Here is a 19675-nt window from a genome sequence, read left to right as displayed (position 1 = left end):
AAACCAGATGCTGACACAGGTCTGAATGAATTCATTAGTTGTGTTTGTTTATGATCAGACTTGTCTGCAGAAACACTTTGATTGAAATTCTCCCCTTGTATGATGTCATCAGAGGGGGAAAGCCCCGCCCACTTTTGCTGAATAAAATAGCTGATGAAGCTTTCCAGTAGCAGATCTGCCTAATGCAATGGTTTTATTATTCTGCTTGTGTAGTTGTGAAGAAGCGTAAAGCAGGTTTGGACTCTGACGTTACAGCGACTCCTTCAGGCACCCCAGAGAAAGTCCTGAAGCCACAGACAGAGGTGAGACCATGAGCAACACCAGATCATCTAAATTCAGGGTAAAATAGAGCAGTGTATCATGCAAAAGTGGTCAATGACTGTTTCACGTGGCCTGGAATGGATAGTTGATGATGATTGTTCTTATTTATTGAGTACCTGGAATGGATTGTTGTTTTTATAAATAGATTCCCCTTTCTAATAAACATTTTATTAAAGTGAAATTAACAAACAAGTAAGAATAATTATAATATTTTTGTTCAGTACATGATAGATAAATATATATATATATTATTAATTTAATTTAAATTGAGTTCTATTATTAGTAATTGTCATTGTTGTTTTGTTATTGATGTTAATAAAAGTAGCCAGGCTACATCAACTAATATAAAAATTTAGGTTTGGTAATGTCAATTTTTATTTAAGAAATGTATATGCACACAATTTTTATTTATTTATTTATTTATTTATTTTATTATTTTTTTATTACATACACACATTTTATTTATTTATAATACCATTAGAGTAAAAGATACTTTACTCTTGTTATTTGCTAATAATTTATACATTTAGATTTATTTTTTCTATACACAGTCATTGTTGTTATTAATAATAATAATAATAATAATCATAACCATAAATTATATTAAAAAAACAGTAATGTTAAGAAAATTTATACATTTATTTACAGACATTATTTATTTATTTGTATTTCGATTATTACATACATTTTATTTATTATTATTATTATTATTATTATTATTATTATTATCATCATAATTATTTATTGAACAGTACCTGGAATGGGTTGTTCTTTCAATAAATTCTTGTAATATCATTAGAATAAAAGATACTATATTAATATTACTCTTATTATTGCTAATAATTTATACATTTTGATTTATTTATTTTATATAGCTGGCCAATAAACGACTAATAATAATAATAATAAGTGTTCAATATAAGGTAAATAAAGATATATTTGTAATTTGATGAGAAATATTATTAGTAATAGTTATTATTTTGTTGTTGTTTTGTTGTTGATGTTAATAATAATAATAATCATCATCATCCTAAAAGTAGCCATGCTACATAAACTAAAATAAAAATTAATATTCGGTAATGTCAAAAAAATATATATATTATTGCAAAAAAAAATATATTATATATAAATTATTTATTATTATTATTATTATTATTATTTTATTGAACAGTATCTAGAATGGATTGTTGTTGTAATAAATGCTTTTAATACCATAAGAATGAAAGTTACTATATTAATATTACTCTTATTATTGCTAATAATTTACACATTTTGATTTATTTTTTTATACACTTGGCCAATAAACAGCTAATAATAACCTTTGTTTTGTTCAATACATGATGGATAAATAAATCATATTATTAATAACAGATATTGTTGCTTTTTTAAGTTTTTTGACACTTTTCTAATCATAATAGCTTTAATAACTCATCTCTAATAACTGATTTCTTTTCTCTTCGCCATGATGACAGTAAATAATATTAGACTAGATATTCTTCAAGACACTAGTATTCAGCCTACAGTGACATGTAAAGGCTTCACTAGAGTAATTAGGGTAAATTTAGGGTAATTAGGCAAGTCATTGTATAACAGTGGTTTGTTCTGGAGACAATCCAACACTAATATTGCTGAAGGGGCCAATAATATTGACCCTAAAATGGGTTTTATACGATTAAGAACTGCTTTTATTCTAGCCGAAATCAAACAAATAAGACTTTCTCCAGAAGAACAAATATTAGAGGGAATACTGTGAGAAATTCCTGAATCTGTTAAACGTCATTTGAGAAATATTTGATGTATTAATGTAAATTCAACTGTATGTAAATGTGTGTTTGCCCAGCCTCCAATGACAGCGTCTCCAGCGGTGGGGAAGGCGGAGCCTGTTGCGACAGCGACTAAAGATTCTCACAGTCGTTGGATGGAGGATCTGGACGAGGAGGCGGATGAGGAGGATTTTCACCTACTTTACAACAGTTACTGCGGAGATGATGTCATTTACTCGGACAGCAAGGTAACATACATTTACAACACTACTTTGCGTAAGCATCACTGATGTTTAAATTAATGTGCTTTTGATCTGAAGTCAGATGAAGGGATGACAGAAGAGCCGATGGGGGCGGGGCATCTGTCTGATCATGTGAGTGATTTTGTCCAATGATACGAAAGAGCAGTTTATTTTATACACTTTTAGAATGTTTTCAATGTTTAACATAGGCTATTAAACAGACAGTTTTGATTGGTTGATGTCAGTAAGTTTTTTTTAATATAATTTATAATATTATATATTTTAATATTATTGATTTATAAAAATAATGATATTTAATATGATTATTTTTTTGGTTCAGCTCTAAAATATGTTTTGTTTAGCAATTGCTCTGTAAAACTGGTGTGGAAAGTATCATATATTAACCTAATATTTATAGTCATTACAAATTTATAGCCAAAATGTGTGGGAACTCTAAATAAACAAAACGCTTTCTACAGTATTTAGACAATATTCACCAAAAAAGGTTTTTTAATATTAATAAATTTAATTGTATTCATTATTTTTATTTTAAAGTCTAAATGTTACAATAGAAGAACATCTTTCTCATGATATTATATCAACTAAGCATTTTTATACACTGTTTAGACAAAAATATTAAAAGTATTATTTTATTATATTGATATTAATGTACTTGACATGATGCATTCATTTTTTATATTTTAAAGTGTAATTGTATAATGATAGAAACATATCTTCCTTACAGTATTTAGTAATAAACTAAAAAAAAATTGTACAATATTTTGACAAAACAAATCACAAAAATGTACTTTTATTTGTTATATTTATATACTTAATAAGATGCTTAGATTTTTTAAATATTTTGAAGTATAATTATTTTAGGAGAAAATAGTATGTTGTAATAAACTGAACATTTTATATTTACTTATGTATTTATATATTTATGTATATTGTAGGGAGGATTTACAGTTTTAACCCAAAGAATGACCATGCTGGGACTGATTGGAAGGCAGAACACCAAATCTATCAATATACACACACATACAGTTGAAGTCATAATTATTAGGCCCTTTGTTTATTTTTTTTCCCCCAATTTCTGTTTAATGGAGAGCAGATGTTTTCAACACATTTCTGATCATAATAGTTTTAATAACTCATCTCTAATAACTGATTTATTTTCTCTTTGTCATGATGACAGTAAATAATATTAGACTAGATATTCTTCAGGACACTTCTATACAGCATAAAGTGACATTTAAAGGCTTCACTAGGGTAATTAGGTTGACTAGGCAGGTTAGGGTAATTAGGCAAGTTATTGTATAACAGTGGTTTGTTCTGTAGACTAGCAGAAAATATATAAAGCTTAAAGGGGCTAATAATATTGACCTTAAAATGGTGTTTAAAAAATTAAAAACTGCTTTTATTCTAGCCGAAATAAAACAAATAAGACTTTCTCCAGAAGAAAAAATATTATCAGACATACTGTGAACATTTCCTGAATCTGTTAAACATCGTTTGGGAAATATTAAAAAAAGAAAAAAATTTAAAGGTGGGCGAATAATTCTGACTTTAACTGTACTGTATGTGTGTGTGTGTGTATATGAGCAATATCACAAGAGTAGCAGTGAACCAGACAGAACTGTTGTATAAATATATATATATATATATATATATATATATATATATATATATATATATATATATATATATATATATATGCTTTTCAGACAGTAAAGTGTGTGTGTTTGTATCAGAGCGAGTGATGGTGTTGTGTTTGTAGAGCTCAAGCTCTGATCCGCCGCTCCCCGCTTATAAACGAAACTCATCAGAGAGAGAAGAAAACACATGGAAGCGGCAGGGGAAGGGGAAAGCCAGAGACAGAGCCGCAGCTGGAGGAGAGCAGGACACTGAGAAAGGTGTGTGTGTGTGTGTGTGTGTTATCAATTAGGTGTTTGTGACTATGTATGTGTGTGTGTGTTACTGATCACCTCTCTCTCTGTGTTTGTGTGTGTGTGTGTGTGTGTGTGTGTGTGTGTGTGTGCAGGCGCAGAGTCGGCATCAGTCGCAGTGGGCAGCACAGACTACACTGAGGTTCCTCTGGACTCTCTGGATATTTCAGCAGCAGACAGTCTCTCACACGCCGGTGAACACCCGCTACACACACATCACATACAGAAATGCGTATATTTATAAAAGCATTCTGTCATGTGACGCCCTTAGAATTATCACTGTGTATACTCCAGTGCTGCTGAATGCTCCATTCTGATTGGCTGATGGTCACTCTAAGTCAAAACACAACAGAAGGTTTTGGAGAAGATGTGTGTGCGTGCTTGCGGTTGTTTATGTATGTGCGTGTGTTTGAGTGAGTGTAAATCCTTGCATCTGCTTATGGAAGAGTGGGAACTCTGTATAACTTTACTCAAAATCCAAATGTGAAGTGTGTAAGTCTCTGCTGTGTGTGTGTGTGTGCAGACGGCAGTGATGCAGAAACAGAGCGTCTAGAGGAGCTCCCGCTGTGCAGCTGCAGGATGGAGGCTCCGCGGCTCGACAGCTCCAGCGTTCGCTCCAGCAGGACCTGCATGGCCATCCAGAGCATCAACGGAGAGGTCAGACACACTTCCCGAGCTGGAATATACACATTGTACCAGCAGTTAGCAATGTCCATGAGAGGTTAGATTTCAGCTTTAGTTAAAATATGGCTTATATAAACAGTAGAGGCAGCTCACTGAGTTTAAAATTGCATCATTGTGCTGCGGAAGTCTGATTTCTGCCCCCCCCCCAATGTGAGTGTTTTGGTTTATTCCATCCTCTGTGTATTTCAGCTGGTGGGCTGTACCAATGTGATCATGAAGGGGGAGACGATGCGTCCGTCCAGTCGTGTGTCTCTGATGGTGTTGTGTGAGACGCACCGCTCACACATGGTCAAACATCACTGCTGTCCCGGATGCGGATACTTCTGTCTCTCTGTAAGTCTCTCTCTCTCTCTCTCTCTCTCTCTCTCTCTCTCTCGAATATACAGGCAGAAATGAAGGAAGGAAAATACACATTTACAAACACTGCCTAATTCTGCTGTGTATCAAATAAGACAGCTCTTTTACACACAACACTTTCTAAAATAAAAAATATATAGAAATATATAAAAAATAAATTAATAAAAGAATAGATAAAAAAATATATTAAAAAAAATAATTATTTATTTATTTATATAATTTATTTTTATTAAATGTGTTCATGTATTTCCAATGTTGTTTATGCAATTTCTGTTTCTTATTTAGTTATTTATTTATTTTGTTTATTTAGACTTTTTAATCATTTGTTTATTATACATGTATTTATTTTTGTTATAATTTTTAAAATTTGTATATTTTTTTATTTTTAATTTTTATATATTTATTATTTTATTATTATATTTTTTATTACATTTCATTGCTCCTTTAAACTATTCTCTAAATCTTTAACATTGGATATTTTCAGTGGGTTTTTTGTCAGTAAACTCATTTTTATTTAAAGTGAATATTTCCATAATTTAACAGCACATTACTGATTCTCTTATGTTGTCTAATATTCATATTAAATGCATTATAACAAATAACTAAACTAATTTATTAATTGATTATATTGATTTGTTTCTAAATAAACGTTTTAAACTACAGCTACTGTGTGTTGTAGGTTTCAATTATTTGCTTCTCATAAACTCACAAACCTGATTTAATTCAATATTTAATCAAAGCTTTTCTCGTTTCTCTGTTTTTGTGTGCAGGGAACGTTTCTGGAATGTTGTCCGGACGTTCACATTACTCACCGTTTCCACCGCGGCTGTGTGTCAGTGCTGGGCAGTGGGCGGAGCCGAGGAGCAGCAGGCGGGTCTGATGATCAGTGGGCTGAGCCGACAAGCAGTGGGCGGAGTCGAGGAACAGTGGGTGTCGGCCTGTTGTTCTGTCCTCACTGTGGTGAAGACGCATCAGAAGCGCGCACTGTCTCCATCCCGCCAGAAGCGCCCCCTGCTGGATCTCATGTGGTCACTGCGAGCGCTTCATCCACTACTGCTAGCAACCACACTCAACACACACCCCAAACACACCGCAGGACCACAGACAATCTCAAGTAAGCAGATTCAACTTCTTTCATTTATTTATTTATTTATTTTTTTGTCCCTAATGACAGCAACATTAACCCCAAAAAATTAAATGCAAATAAAAATAATAACAATGGATAAATTAATTAATTAATTAATTAATTAATTAATTTATTAATTTACTTTATTATTAATTAATTAATTAATTAATAAAGATAGTAGGTAAATAAATACATTCAAATAATTAAATTAAAATAAAATTCAAGATGAGGTCAATTATTAGGTAAACAAAAATAAAAATAAATAATTAAAATAAAATTCAAGATGTAGTCGATTATTAGGTAATTAAATAGATTTAATAATTAATTGAAATAAAATTCAAGATGAAGTCGATTTTTAGGTAATTAAATAAATGTATAATTAACTAAAATAAAATTCAAAATGAAGTCAATTATTAGGTAAATAAATAAACTAACTAATTATTTAAAATTAAATTTAAGATGAAGTCGATTTTTATTTTTATTTAATTAAATTTATTAATTCAAATAAAATTCAAGTTAAAGTCGATTGTTAGGTAAATAAATAAACAGTAACTAATTAATTACAATTAAATGCAAGATGAAGTCAATAATTAATAAAAAAAGAAAATTTATTTAAATAAATAAATTCACAACATAATTATCCAGACAAATATGCAGATTATTATTACAGATGTAATATTTATTAAATACAAATAGTAATTATAGTAAGTAAATGCATTATAAATTAAAGTAAAACTCAAGATGAAGTCAATTTTTAGGTAAACAAATAAAAATAACTAATTAAATAAAAATAAAATTCAAGATGAAGTCGAATATTTAGTAAATAAATAAATAAATAAAAATCAAGATAAAGTCGAATATTAGGTAAATAAATAAATAAAAAAACAATTAAAATAAAATTCAAGATGAAGTCAAATATTTGGTAATTAAATAAATAAAAAAAATGAATTAAAATAAAATTCAAGATGAAGTTATTTTTTTATTATAAAAATATATATTAAATTAAAATAAATAAAGACAACATGGTCATCCAGATTTGCTCTTTATTATCACAGATGTAGTTGATTAAATTCATATAGTAATTAAAGTAAATAATAATAAATTAATAAAAGTAAAATTCGAGATGACGTCAAATAATATTTTAAATAATAAATAAATAAATAAACATACAGCACTGTCATCCAGACAGATATGCACATTACATATATTTAATCAAGTGATGTTCAACAACATTTTAGGACATTTTAATTCAGAAATGTTTGCAATTCTTAATGTAAACAATCAGTTGAAATCTGTTTGGAATTATTAATAGTATTTTTTATTTATTTATTTACCTGCAGTGTCTTGCCTTTTAATGTTAATTAATTATAATATTATAATGTTTATTAATTAGCCTGTATATTAATGAGCAAAAATGACTACATATGATTTTTATGTTTTTTAAGGGTGTACATATGTTGAAATTAGCAACTTTAACTGTTATATAGTGTTTCATTTGTTTATGTTTTCTTAAGGTTGTATTCATGTTGAAAGGATCAACATTAACTGAAGTCTTTTTCTTTTGGATGCAGTGCCAGGATGCGTTGTCGTGGAGATGCGAGAAAGGGGGCGGAGCTTCAGTCTCAGCCGACCAATGGCGCTGCTCCAGGGAGCGGGGAGGAGGATGTGGTTGCTGTGGGTGATGGTGGGGTGGACAGTGTTGGTCCGTCGCTCGTTCTGCCCAATGGGAAGCCGGTGTGTCCAAGTGCACTTCCTGCTGGAGACAGAAGGGCGGCGCTGCAGAGAGCCATACTCACACAGGACTCCGAGAGGTGCAGCTATTGTTATTGTTATATATACAAATATTTATAATAAGTAAGAAATGCTGAAGTATAGACTTAAAAAATAATAAATAATAATATCATAACAAAATGATATACACAGAAATTACGAACTTCTAACAATGCCAAATTAAAATACAAAGTTTAACAATAAAAACAAATAAAGTAAGTGTTGGTGATGACACTGTGAAATGACACATTTGTTTATTGGTAATAATTAATTAAAAGAAGCACGGAATGGATAGAGATCATTTCCGATGATGTCGTTGTCATGTGATCTGCTTGTCTGTTTCTGATTGGTCAGGAGGAAGAAGTTGCGCTTTCATCCCCGTCAGCTTTACCCTGCAGCCAAACAGGGGGAAGCTCAGAGAGTTCTGCTCATGCTCAGTGCGTAGCTGCTGTTCTCGCTCTCTCACACACACACACACACACACACACACCTAATGTGTATTTCTGCATTATATCTCATGGCTTCTCTCTCTCTGTGTGTGTGTGTGTGTGTTGGTGTGTGTGTGTGTCAGTGGAGGGCATGGACCCATCATATCAGTCAGACTCTCAGAACCGGCGCTGTGCTCTTCACGCAGCGGCTCAGCGAGGTCTGCTGGAGATCTGCTATCTGCTCGTACAGGTCAGACTTACACACACTGCACTACTCACATTTACACACACACTGCACTACTCGCACTTACACACACACTGCACTACTCACATTTACACACACACTGCACTACTCGCACTTACACACACACTGCACTACTCACATTTACACACACACTGCACTACTCGCATTTACACACACACTGCACTACTCACATTTACACACACACTGCACTACTCGCACTTACACACACACTGCACTACTCGCACTTACACACACACTGCACTACTCGCATTTACACAAACACTGCACTATACACATTTACACACACACTGCACTACTTGCATTTACACACACACTGCACTACTCGCACTTACACACACACTGCACTACTCGCATTTACACAAACACTGCACTATACACATTTACACACACACTGCACTACTCGCATTTACACACACACTGCACTACTCACATTTACACAAACACTGCACTATACACATTTACACACACACTGCACTACTCGCATTTACACAAACACTGCACTATACACATTTACACACACACTGCACTACTCGCATTTACACAAACACTGCACTATACACATTTACACACACACTGCACTACTCAACATCCTTAAACACGTTCTAGATCACTCACAGTGTCTATGTGTAATATTTTAACACAGAACCATTGCTCTATTAAATAAATATATTAATATAACACATATTACTGTCACTGATACTGATCGTCTGTTGGATTTCTGGAAGCGAATCTCCTTGTCTGCATTTGCTGAAATTAAAATGCTGACGGGAAAATAATATTGAATAAAATAATTAAATCTGCACGTGTTTCTGCTTCTGCCGATTTTAGGCAGGCGCTAAAGTGGACGCCCAAGACAAGAGCCTGAGGACCCCGCTGTTAGAAGCCATAGTGAACAATCATGTGGATGTAGTGAAATACCTGATCCAGAGCGGAGCCTGCGTCTATCACGCTGTGAGCATCACACACACACACACACACACACACACATGCACTCCTGATCCAGAGCAAAGCCTATTTGGCATACTGTCGCCATCACACACACTCACATGCATACACAGAGCCTGTGTTTACTACACTGTGAGCATCACACATACACAAACGCTATCTCACACTCCCAAACTCTCACACACTGTGTTGATTACACCTGGTCAGTGTCTGAATGGGAGACCACATGGGAAAGCTAGGCTGCTGTTGACAGTGGTGTTAGTGAGGCCAGCAGGGGGCGATCAACCTGTGGTCTGCGTTAGTTCTTATGACCCAGTATAGGGAAGGGGACACTACACTGTCAGTGGGCGCTGTCTTTCAGATGAGACCTTAAACTGAGCTCCTGAATCTCTTTGCTCATTAATAACCCCATGGCACTTCTGGTAAAGAGCAGGGGTATAACCTCGGTGTCCTGGCCAAATTCCCTCCATCAGCCCTTACCATACGGTTACGGTTTGTTTTTGTGAATTGTGGGGACTTTACTATGTAGTCTATCTATGGACATATATACTTGCAGAATAATAGAATGTTTTGCAAATGAAAAATAAAGTGTTGAGCAAAAAAAAATAAATGCAAATCTCCAAAAATCGCAAAGCAAAAATTCATATTTGAGAAATAAAAATAAATTTTGCTCACAAAAATATAGAACTGCAAAGAGAAAAGGAAGTTTTGAGAAATACAAATGAAATTCGCAAACAAATAAAGAACTGCTAATTAAAATCATGCACTGCAAATCAACTAATATATATATATATATATATATTAAAAAGAACCAATCAGAGCAGATTAGCCTCGCGCTAAGGAGGGGTTTGGGAACAAATGAATCGCTCAACCAATCATATGGGAGAATTATGTAAAAATAAATGCACATTATAAGACTCTGCATGCAGATCAGCCTGTTGCTGAAGACCCCAACACCAAAATATTACCCTTTATAATGCAAAATAGAGGCTCTTTAACAGAGATGTTGAATGTTAAAATGAAGTAATTAAATAAAAAATAAGGATCATCCTGGATCTGTTTCTTTGCTCTTCTATATTCACTTTTATGTGTTATACAAGTATCGGATCTGGTTTCGCTATCGGTAGATACTCAAAATCAAATGACTCAGCAAAAAAACCTGATCGGGGCATCCCGAGAGTGGTCTGGATGCAGACCTGGTGCAGTGCAATCTGAGCTGCATCCAATGCTTTTTAATGGGCTCAATTAACCCCACCCCTAACCCCACCCCTCACAGCGAGGTCACTCGCTCCATTTGAGTGCATTGTGTCTGACATCTCAGCTTGCATCATAAAGGCTGCATCCAGATACTATTGGACATCCCTAGTATAAACTGTCTGTTCTCGCTCCACGCTGTCCATTAACCCAACACTCTCAGCAAACTCTGCTGCTTTCCTTCTGAATTAAACTCATTCTGTGTGATTTGTAAGCTTTTGGGGAAATGGAGACATCAGCAATGTCCTCATAATTCACCACCTCCTGTGTCATACCCATGATACACAAAAACACACACACACACACACACACACACACACACACTCCTGTGTTTATCACACTATCAAATGCACATTGTTTTGTGTTCAGTGATCAGAAACATTATTGGGGTGTTCTGATTGGTGTGTGTGTGTTTTTTTGTGGGTGCATGCATGTGTGTGTGTGTGTGTGTGTGGTCCAGGAAGACGACGGCTCCACAGGTCTTCATCACGCTGCTAAACTGGGCAATCTGGAGGTGGTCATGCTGTTGCTAAGCACCGGGCAGGTGGATATAAACGCACAGGTGAGTAGCCTGAAACTACACACGAGAATACACACACACATGGTTTACCACATCAACAAAATACATCCGATGCTGCAGTTACTGTGTTATTTTGTGTTGTGTGTTATGGAATCAAGCGTGATGAGTGTGTGTGTGTGTGTATGTGTGTTTCAGGACAGCGGCGGCTGGACGCCCGTCATCTGGGCTGCAGAACACAGACATATAGAGGTGATCAGAGCCCTGCTGAACAGAGGAGCAGACGTCACACTCCGAGATAAGGTCAGTCTCTCACACACACACACACACACACAAATCCTAACCTTAACCATCACAACTGAGTGCCACACAACGCACAAACATCACATGTCTACTCACATGTTTGCTGATGTGTGTGTGTTTGCTGATGTGTGTGTGTGTGTGTGTGCAGGAGATGAACGTGTGTCTGCACTGGGCTTCATTCGCAGGCAGTGCTGAGATAGCAGAGCTGGTCCTGAACGCCGGCTGTCCTCTTTCCTCCGTCAACGTTCACGGAGACACACCGCTGCACATCTCCGCTCGCGAGGGATACAGCGACTGCGTCACGTGGGTCACACACACACACACACCAACATTTAGCACAAATCAGTGTGTGAATTAACTGCTAACGATTCCAACATAGGTTTTAAACATTACCCTAACCCTAGCCGTAACCTAGTACTGGGGAAACACCCATACACACTCAATCAAACATACACTACAGTCAGTGTAGTTCATCAATTCCCCTATAGCGCATGTGTTTGGACTGTGGGGGAAACCAGAGCACTTGGAGGAAACCCACGCCAACACGGGGAGAACATGCAAACTCCACACTGAAACAACACTGAACCACTGTGCTGGCCTTTTTATTTTAATTAGTAAATGTTTTGTTTAAAATACAGATCAGAGCAAATTATTTCTCAGTATTAAAGGGCTGAAACCCCACGCGGCTTGTTTTGGCATCCTTCAAGTGTTATTAGGGGTGGTCAATCCCCCCAAACCCCCCTTTTTTGCACCCTGGCCCTAATGACAAGCATCATTGTTAGATTTTGCTGTATTTGGCTTAACCGTTCTTGGGTGGCTTGCCAATATATTAGATGACTCTAATGCATAAAATGCTTGGCAACTGAATTATTGAGCTTAATGATTAACCCTTGTGTACTGTTCAGGTTGACTCCTCTTTGGGGATGTCGGTGCTGTTTTTGCCCCATTGACTTCCATTATAATCACATATTTAGATTGCAAAGCCGTGACCGCATATAATCCTGCATTCTTTATTGTTGCTGGTTTTCCCTGTTGGGATTAGGAGGTATAATTTGTCAATTTTTAATTTTTATTTCCAGGTTGTTTCTGTCTCGCGGTGCAGACATCGATATCGTGAATAAAGAGGGCGACACGCCGCTGTCTCTGGCCCGCGGGGAGACGCCCGTCTGGGTGGCGCTGCAGATCAACAGAAAACTACGAAGAGGAATCGCAAACCGCATCGTGCGCACCGAGAGGATCATCTGCAGGTCAGTGTGCGTCTCATCATGAGTAAATCTACATTATTCACCCTACTGTGAATATTTCTTCTTTTTCAGATATTTCTCAAATGATGTTTACCAGAGCAAGACATTTTTCACAGTTTTTCTGATATAATTTTCTCTTCTGGAGAAAGTTTTATTTGTTTTATTTAGTTTTAAAACCATTTTAGGCTCAATATTATTAGCCCCTTGTTATTAATATTATTTTTTATTATTATTATTATTATGATATTATTATTTTTATTATTGTTATTTTATTATTATTATTATATATTTATTTATCATATTATTATTGTTTATTATTATTATTATATTATTAATATATATTTTGTATTGTTGTTATTGTTATTATTATATTATTTTATTATTATTAAATTAATATAATTTATTATTATTATTATTATTAATTTATTATTATTGTTTTTATTATTATTGTATCATTACTTTTATTATTATTAATATTGTTATATTGTTTTTTATTAATTTATTATTATTATATTGTTTATTAATTTATTATTATTGTTTTATTGTTATTATATTCTAATTTTAATATTATTATTATTATATTATTTTTATTATTTTCTTATTATTATTTTATTTTTATTATTTTAATATTATTATATACATATTTTGTATTATTATTATTATTATTATTATTATGTGTTTATTATTTTTATTATTATTAATTTTATTATATTATTTTATAGTTATTATTATTATTTTATTTTTATTATTTTAATATTATTATATACATATTTTGTATTATTATTATTATTATTATTATTATGTTTGTATTATTTTTATTATTATTAATATTATATTATTTTTTATAGTTTTTATTATTATTTTTATTATTATTATCCAGGGGAGTTTTGTGATTGAGTTTGAATTATTATTTAAGTGTGTGTGTTTTTTGTTTGTGCGTGCATGTGTGGTTCGTGTGGGCGTGTGGGTGTTCGTGTGTGTGTGTGTAGTGACGTGGCTCAGGGTTACGAGAACGTGCCAATCCCGTGTGTTAATGGCGTGGATGATGAAGGCTGTCCGTCTGACTACAAATACATCGCAGAAAACTGTGAAACATCTGCCATGAACATCGACCGCAACATCACACACCTGCAGGTACCGCTCAGTACACACACACACACTCCAGTAGGTGACAACATGTCCTGTTTTTTCATGGCAAGTTCATGGAAATTACTGCTTTTTTTACTGTGTTATCATAATGTGTGTGTGTGTGTGTGTGTGTGTGTGTTTCAGCACTGCAGCTGTACAGATGACTGTTCGTCCAGTAATTGTCTATGTGGGCAGCTCAGCATCCGCTGCTGGTACGACAAGGTACAACAACACTGCTCTGTTCATCTCTATTATAACTCTATAATACATCACTGAGGGCTGTATAAAGTGTGTGTGTGTGTGTGTTCACGCAGGATCATCGTCTCCTGCAGGAGTTTAATAAGATCGAGCCGCCGCTGATCTTCGAGTGTAACATGGCCTGCTCCTGCCACAAGACGTGCAAGAACCGCGTGGTGCAGGCTGGAATCAAGTCAGTTGCCTGTCGTGTGTGTGTGTGTGTGTGTGTGTGTGTGTGCGCGCATGTCTGCATTTATGTATGTGTTTAGGTCTGTTGTTTGTGTTGGTGTTTGTTTTTTGTGTGTGTATTTCTGTCCGTTTGTAATGTGTTTATGTGTGTTTTTAATGTGTGTGTGTGTCTGTTGTTGTTCTCTTACGTGTGTGTGTGTGTGTGTGAGAGAGAGAGTGTGTGTGTGTAACGTGTTTTGTGTTGGTCTTTGTTTGTAATGTGTGTTTTTTCGTGTTTATATGTGTTTCTAATATGTGTGTGTGTGTGTGTGTGTGTGTGTGTGTGTGTGTGTGTGTGTGTTCAGGGTGCGTCTCCAGCTGTACCGCACAGAGAAGATGGGTTGGGGTGTTCGAGCTCTTCAAGATATTCCTCAAGGAAGCTTCATCTGCGAGTGTGTTCTCTCTCTATTCTCTGATCACATGCTGCCGTCTTTCGAAACATTAGATCTTCTTATTAGCAGCCGGTCTTGTTGATTTCTCATCTAGAAACTGTTCAGAGGATTTTGTCAGCCTGGTAACAGAAAGTTCAAAAGAATCATTTTAAGCTGATTCTCAAAACAGATTCTTTTTTAAAAGTTCAAAAGAATCATTTTAAACTGATTGTCAAAACGGATTCTTTTCAAAATTTCAAAAGAATCATTTCAAACTGTTTCTCAAGACTGATTCTTTTTTTTTTTAATTCTAAAGAACCATTTGAAACTGATTCTTTTCAAAAAAAATTTTAAAGAATAATTTTAAACTGATTCTCAGAACTGATTCTTTTTAAAAGTTCTAAAGAGTCATTTTAAACTGATTCTCCAAACTGATTATTTTTTGTGAGTGAATCAGTCAAAGTCATTGTTCATTAATTAGTAAGACGATTTTAGAAAAGGTTTAGAAACTAAAATCAAAAGTGATTTCCTCTGTTACTAATTAGAAAACTGCTTAGAGCTCAACAATCCAGCAGTCTTTAAAACCAGAATCAAACAAGCAGCGTTTATTTGACATAGACAATAGATTATTTTGCTACATTAATAAAGGTCTTTGCAGTATTAATTGTTCATACCAACTCATCGCAGGCTTTTATGGCAAGTTTTGAATGATGATGATGCAAATGAATCACTGTTTTTAACTGATTGATTCAAATGAATCATTTATTTGAATCATTTACTGGCTGGTTATTTTGATTCAAGCTGATTCTCAGGACACAACACAACAACCAAACGTAATTTGTTTTTAATTCTGTGTAAATAATTAATTAATTCTGTAATTCTCGTGTGTGTGTGTGTGTGTGTGTGTCAGGTATGTTGGTGAGCTGATATCTGATGCTGAAGCAGACGTGAGAGAGGACGATTCATATCTCTTTGACCTGGACAACAAGGTGTGTGTGTTTTCATCAAAATAAATTAAATTCCCTGATACAAATTACAACCACTGTCATGTTTGCTTATGTCATGCCAGGATTTTATTATAATATGGGGTTCAAGGTATGGCACATATGAAAAATAAATGAATGTACAATGCTAAAAAATTGCATAAAAACAAAGTAACTGATATAAATGTAAAAAATAAATACATTATTTATTCTTATATATGTTTTTTATTACTGAATATCACTGAAACTAAAATATGTTGGGGGCTGGTATTAATTATTCTGTACTATTATAGGTTTTATTAGTATATTAAGTATTTTGATAATTATTTTATGTTAATTAAATGTTTAGTGCTCTTCTCTCTTTAACTTTCCATTTTTTAAATTGCTATTTTATGTTTACTGATTTTGAAAAAAATCATTAACAAATAATTAATTATTACAAATAGTTTTTTATTATTAATTTCTCATCTGTAACGCTACTTTTTAATTGGCATGTTTAATTTTTGTGACCTTTTTTATTCATTTATTATTTCTGTTTTTAATTTAGCTCTACCGCAGATGTTTTAATTTATGTTAATTATTTTTCTATTAATTTATTTCATCCATTTATTATGAATATTTCTATTGGATCAGGACGGTGAGGTGTACTGTATCGATGCCCGCTATTACGGAAACATCAGCCGCTTCATAAACCATCTGTGTGACCCGAACATCATCCCTGTGCGTGTGTTTATGCTGCATCAGGACCTGCGCTTCCCTCGCATCGCTTTCTTCAGCTCCAGAGACATCTTCACCGGACAGGAGCTCGGGTGAGATGCTGATTTCACCACAGTTTATACTCGCTATTGATCGTTATTAGTGCCAAAAATCCTGGTGGGCAAAAAAAAAGCAATGAGCCGTAATGGCGGCTGCACAATCCACTCATTTCCATCTGTCTCAAGCTATGAATATTTATAGCACATATCAACAGAACGAAACAGAGACATGATCGCAAACGGTGAACTGTGGGCACTTGTGATCCACTCTGTAAAAAATGCAGGGATGCAGATTCATCCTCCAGGTGTTTAGATGATGTTGTATGATTGGTCTTTTCGTGTGGTACAACATTCCTGAAAATCTGCATGATTTTATTCTTAAAGAAAATATAATAACATTTGTAATACTCTAAAATATTTGTAAAATCTTTACTGTTTATACATATATTTTATTTACTTATTTATTATTTATTTTCTTATATATTTAATTTATTATTATTTTTCTTATATATTTTATATTTTATTTATTTATTTTCTTATATATTTATTTTCATATTTATTTTCTTATATATTTTATTTACTTATTTATTTATTATGCATTTATTATCTTATATATTTAATTGATTTATTTATTTTCTTATATTTTTAATTTATGTATTTTCTTATATATTTTATTTACTTATTTATTTATTTATTTTCTTATATATTTAATTTACTTATGTATTTATTTTCTTATATATTTTATTTACTTATTTATTATTTATTTATTTTCTTAGATATTTAATTTACTTATTTATAATATATTTATTTTCTTATATATCATATTTACTTATTTATTTATTATATAATTATTTTCTTATATATTTTATTTATTTATTATTTTTTATTTATTTATGTATTTATTTTCTTATTTATAAATTTGTTTTATTATGTATTTATTTTCTTATATATTTTCTTTATTTATTATATATTTATTTTCTTACTATATTTACCTATTTATCTATTATGTATTTATTTTCTTATATTTTTTATTTATTATGTATTTATTTATTTATTTATTTTTTATTCACCTATTTATCATTAATTTTTAAATATTAAATTTTTTTATATATTTTCTTATCATTTTTATATACATTTATACATTATTTATTTATTTACTAAAGGCTTTTATGCAATATGAAAATTGTGCAAGCTTATTAGTCACATTATTATAATCAGAGAACAGAAATATGTCAAAACTGATCTTAATTTTGTGTGTTTGATTCCTGCATGTGCTTTATCACTTTATGACGGATCTCTATGAATTTATGGCCTGTTCCTGCTATTATGTGTGTTTTATGGCAGGTTTGATTACGGTGATCGTTTCTGGGACATCAAGAGCAAGTACTTCACCTGTCAGTGCGGCTCGGAGAAATGCAAACACTCTGCGGAGGCCATCGCTCTAGAGCAGAGCCGGCTCGCACGTCTGGAGGTGTGTGTAGAGCCCGACACTGCACTCTCACTCATCGGGCACTCATGATCAACACGCACACACCGATGACACCATGCTGGAAACTGTAAAACCACACACACTAATGTTGCCCAGGAAGTCCCATTCAAATTCCAGACAGCACTTCCTGCTGGGATCTGTCGCATGTAATTTCCGTTTTTCATTAACAACCATGAACTTTTTGTTTTTGTAAGTGTAACTGTTTTAATAAATACTGTTTGATACAGAATGTTCCCATTCCCTTTTGTTCCACTAGAATATTAGAATGTCGGAATGATTTCAAACAAAGTAGCAACATTTCAACAAAGTAGAGTGTTCTTGGAATGATTTGAAACAAAGTAGCAACATAATAAAAATAACTGAATATTTGGTACGCTACTTTTAAATGTTCACACAATGATTTGAAACAAAGTAGCAGCATTTAGATAAAACAGAATATTTGGAATGTTACTTTTAAGTGTTCTTGGAATATTTTGAAACAAAATAGCAACATTTAAACAAAGTGGAACATTAGAATGTCACTTTTAAGTGCTCTTACAATGATTGGAAACAAAGTAGCGACAATAAAAGTACAAAATATTAAACAAAAAAACTTTAATTTTAAGAATTTTTCGATTGATTTGAAACAAAGTAGCAACATTAAAAAAACAGAATATTTGGAATGTTACTTTTAAGTGTTCTTGGAATATTTTGAAACAAGTAGCAACATTTAAAGAACAGATATTGAAATGTTACTTTTTAAGTGTTCTTGCAATGATTTGAAACGAAGTAGCGAAGTTTAAAAGGAAACAATATTTGGAATGTTACTTTTTAGAATTCTTGAAATGTTTTGAAACAAAGTAGCAACGTTTAAAAAAGAACAGAATAATGAAATGCTACTTTTAAGTGTTCTCTGAATATTATGAAACAAAGTATCAAATTAAAAATAAATAGAATATTGGAATTTCACTTTTAAGTGTTCACAGAATGGATTTGGAACAAAGTAGCAACATTTAAAATAAACAGAATATTGAAATGCTACTTTTAAGTGTTCTTGGAATGATTTAAAACAAAGTAGCAACGTTTAAAAAATTGCTTATTATTGAAATGTTACTTTTAAATGTACAAACAAAACAAGCAATTAAAGAACAGAATATTTGAATGCTTTTCTAATTGTTCTTGGAATTATTTAAAACAAACTTGCAACATTTAAAGAACAGAATATCAGACTTTTAAGAATTTTTCAAATGATTTGCAACCATGTTGCAACAAATAAAAAAAAATAGAAGATTAGATGCTAATTTTGAGTGTTTTCAGAATGACTTGAAACAGAGTAG

At 32.9% G+C, this 19675-nt stretch overlaps 1 protein-coding gene across 16 annotated transcripts in view; it reads left to right on the top strand.

The window, feature by feature from the left end:
* ehmt2 (euchromatic histone-lysine N-methyltransferase 2) overlaps window positions 1-18588 on the top strand; it is a 21560-nt gene extending 2972 nt beyond the window's left edge. For 5 of the 16 annotated variants that reach the window (XM_087294842.2, XM_087294839.2, XM_087294838.2 and 2 more), the window contains exons 6-29: window positions 1-19; window positions 214-302; window positions 2162-2332; window positions 2405-2458; window positions 4107-4242; window positions 4371-4469; window positions 4799-4932; window positions 5149-5292; window positions 6087-6430; window positions 8014-8253; window positions 8567-8649; window positions 8784-8890; window positions 9734-9856; window positions 11565-11666; window positions 11820-11924; window positions 12073-12227; window positions 13004-13171; window positions 14158-14302; window positions 14441-14518; window positions 14611-14726; window positions 15067-15153; window positions 16043-16121; window positions 16749-16924; window positions 18215-18585. The exon at window positions 1-19 is cut by the window's left edge and continues 57 nt beyond it. In XM_087294842.2, the coding sequence (XP_087150968.2) occupies window positions 1-19; window positions 214-302; window positions 2162-2332; window positions 2405-2458; window positions 4107-4242; window positions 4371-4469; window positions 4799-4932; window positions 5149-5292; window positions 6087-6430; window positions 8014-8253; window positions 8567-8649; window positions 8784-8890; window positions 9734-9856; window positions 11565-11666; window positions 11820-11924; window positions 12073-12227; window positions 13004-13171; window positions 14158-14302; window positions 14441-14518; window positions 14611-14726; window positions 15067-15153; window positions 16043-16121; window positions 16749-16924; window positions 18215-18389 (3129 nt within the window). In that variant the 3' untranslated portion in view covers window positions 18390-18585. 16 annotated transcript variants of the gene reach the window in all.
* The last annotated feature ends 1087 nt before the right edge of the window (window positions 18589-19675 follow it).

Source organism: Danio rerio, chromosome 19 (assembly GCF_052040795.2).
Source record: "Danio rerio strain M-AB ecotype USA chromosome 19, GRCz13ab, whole genome shotgun sequence".
Classification (NCBI taxonomy): domain Eukaryota; kingdom Metazoa; phylum Chordata; class Actinopteri; order Cypriniformes; family Danionidae; genus Danio; species Danio rerio.
This window is presented reverse-complemented; position numbering and strand designations above follow the sequence as displayed.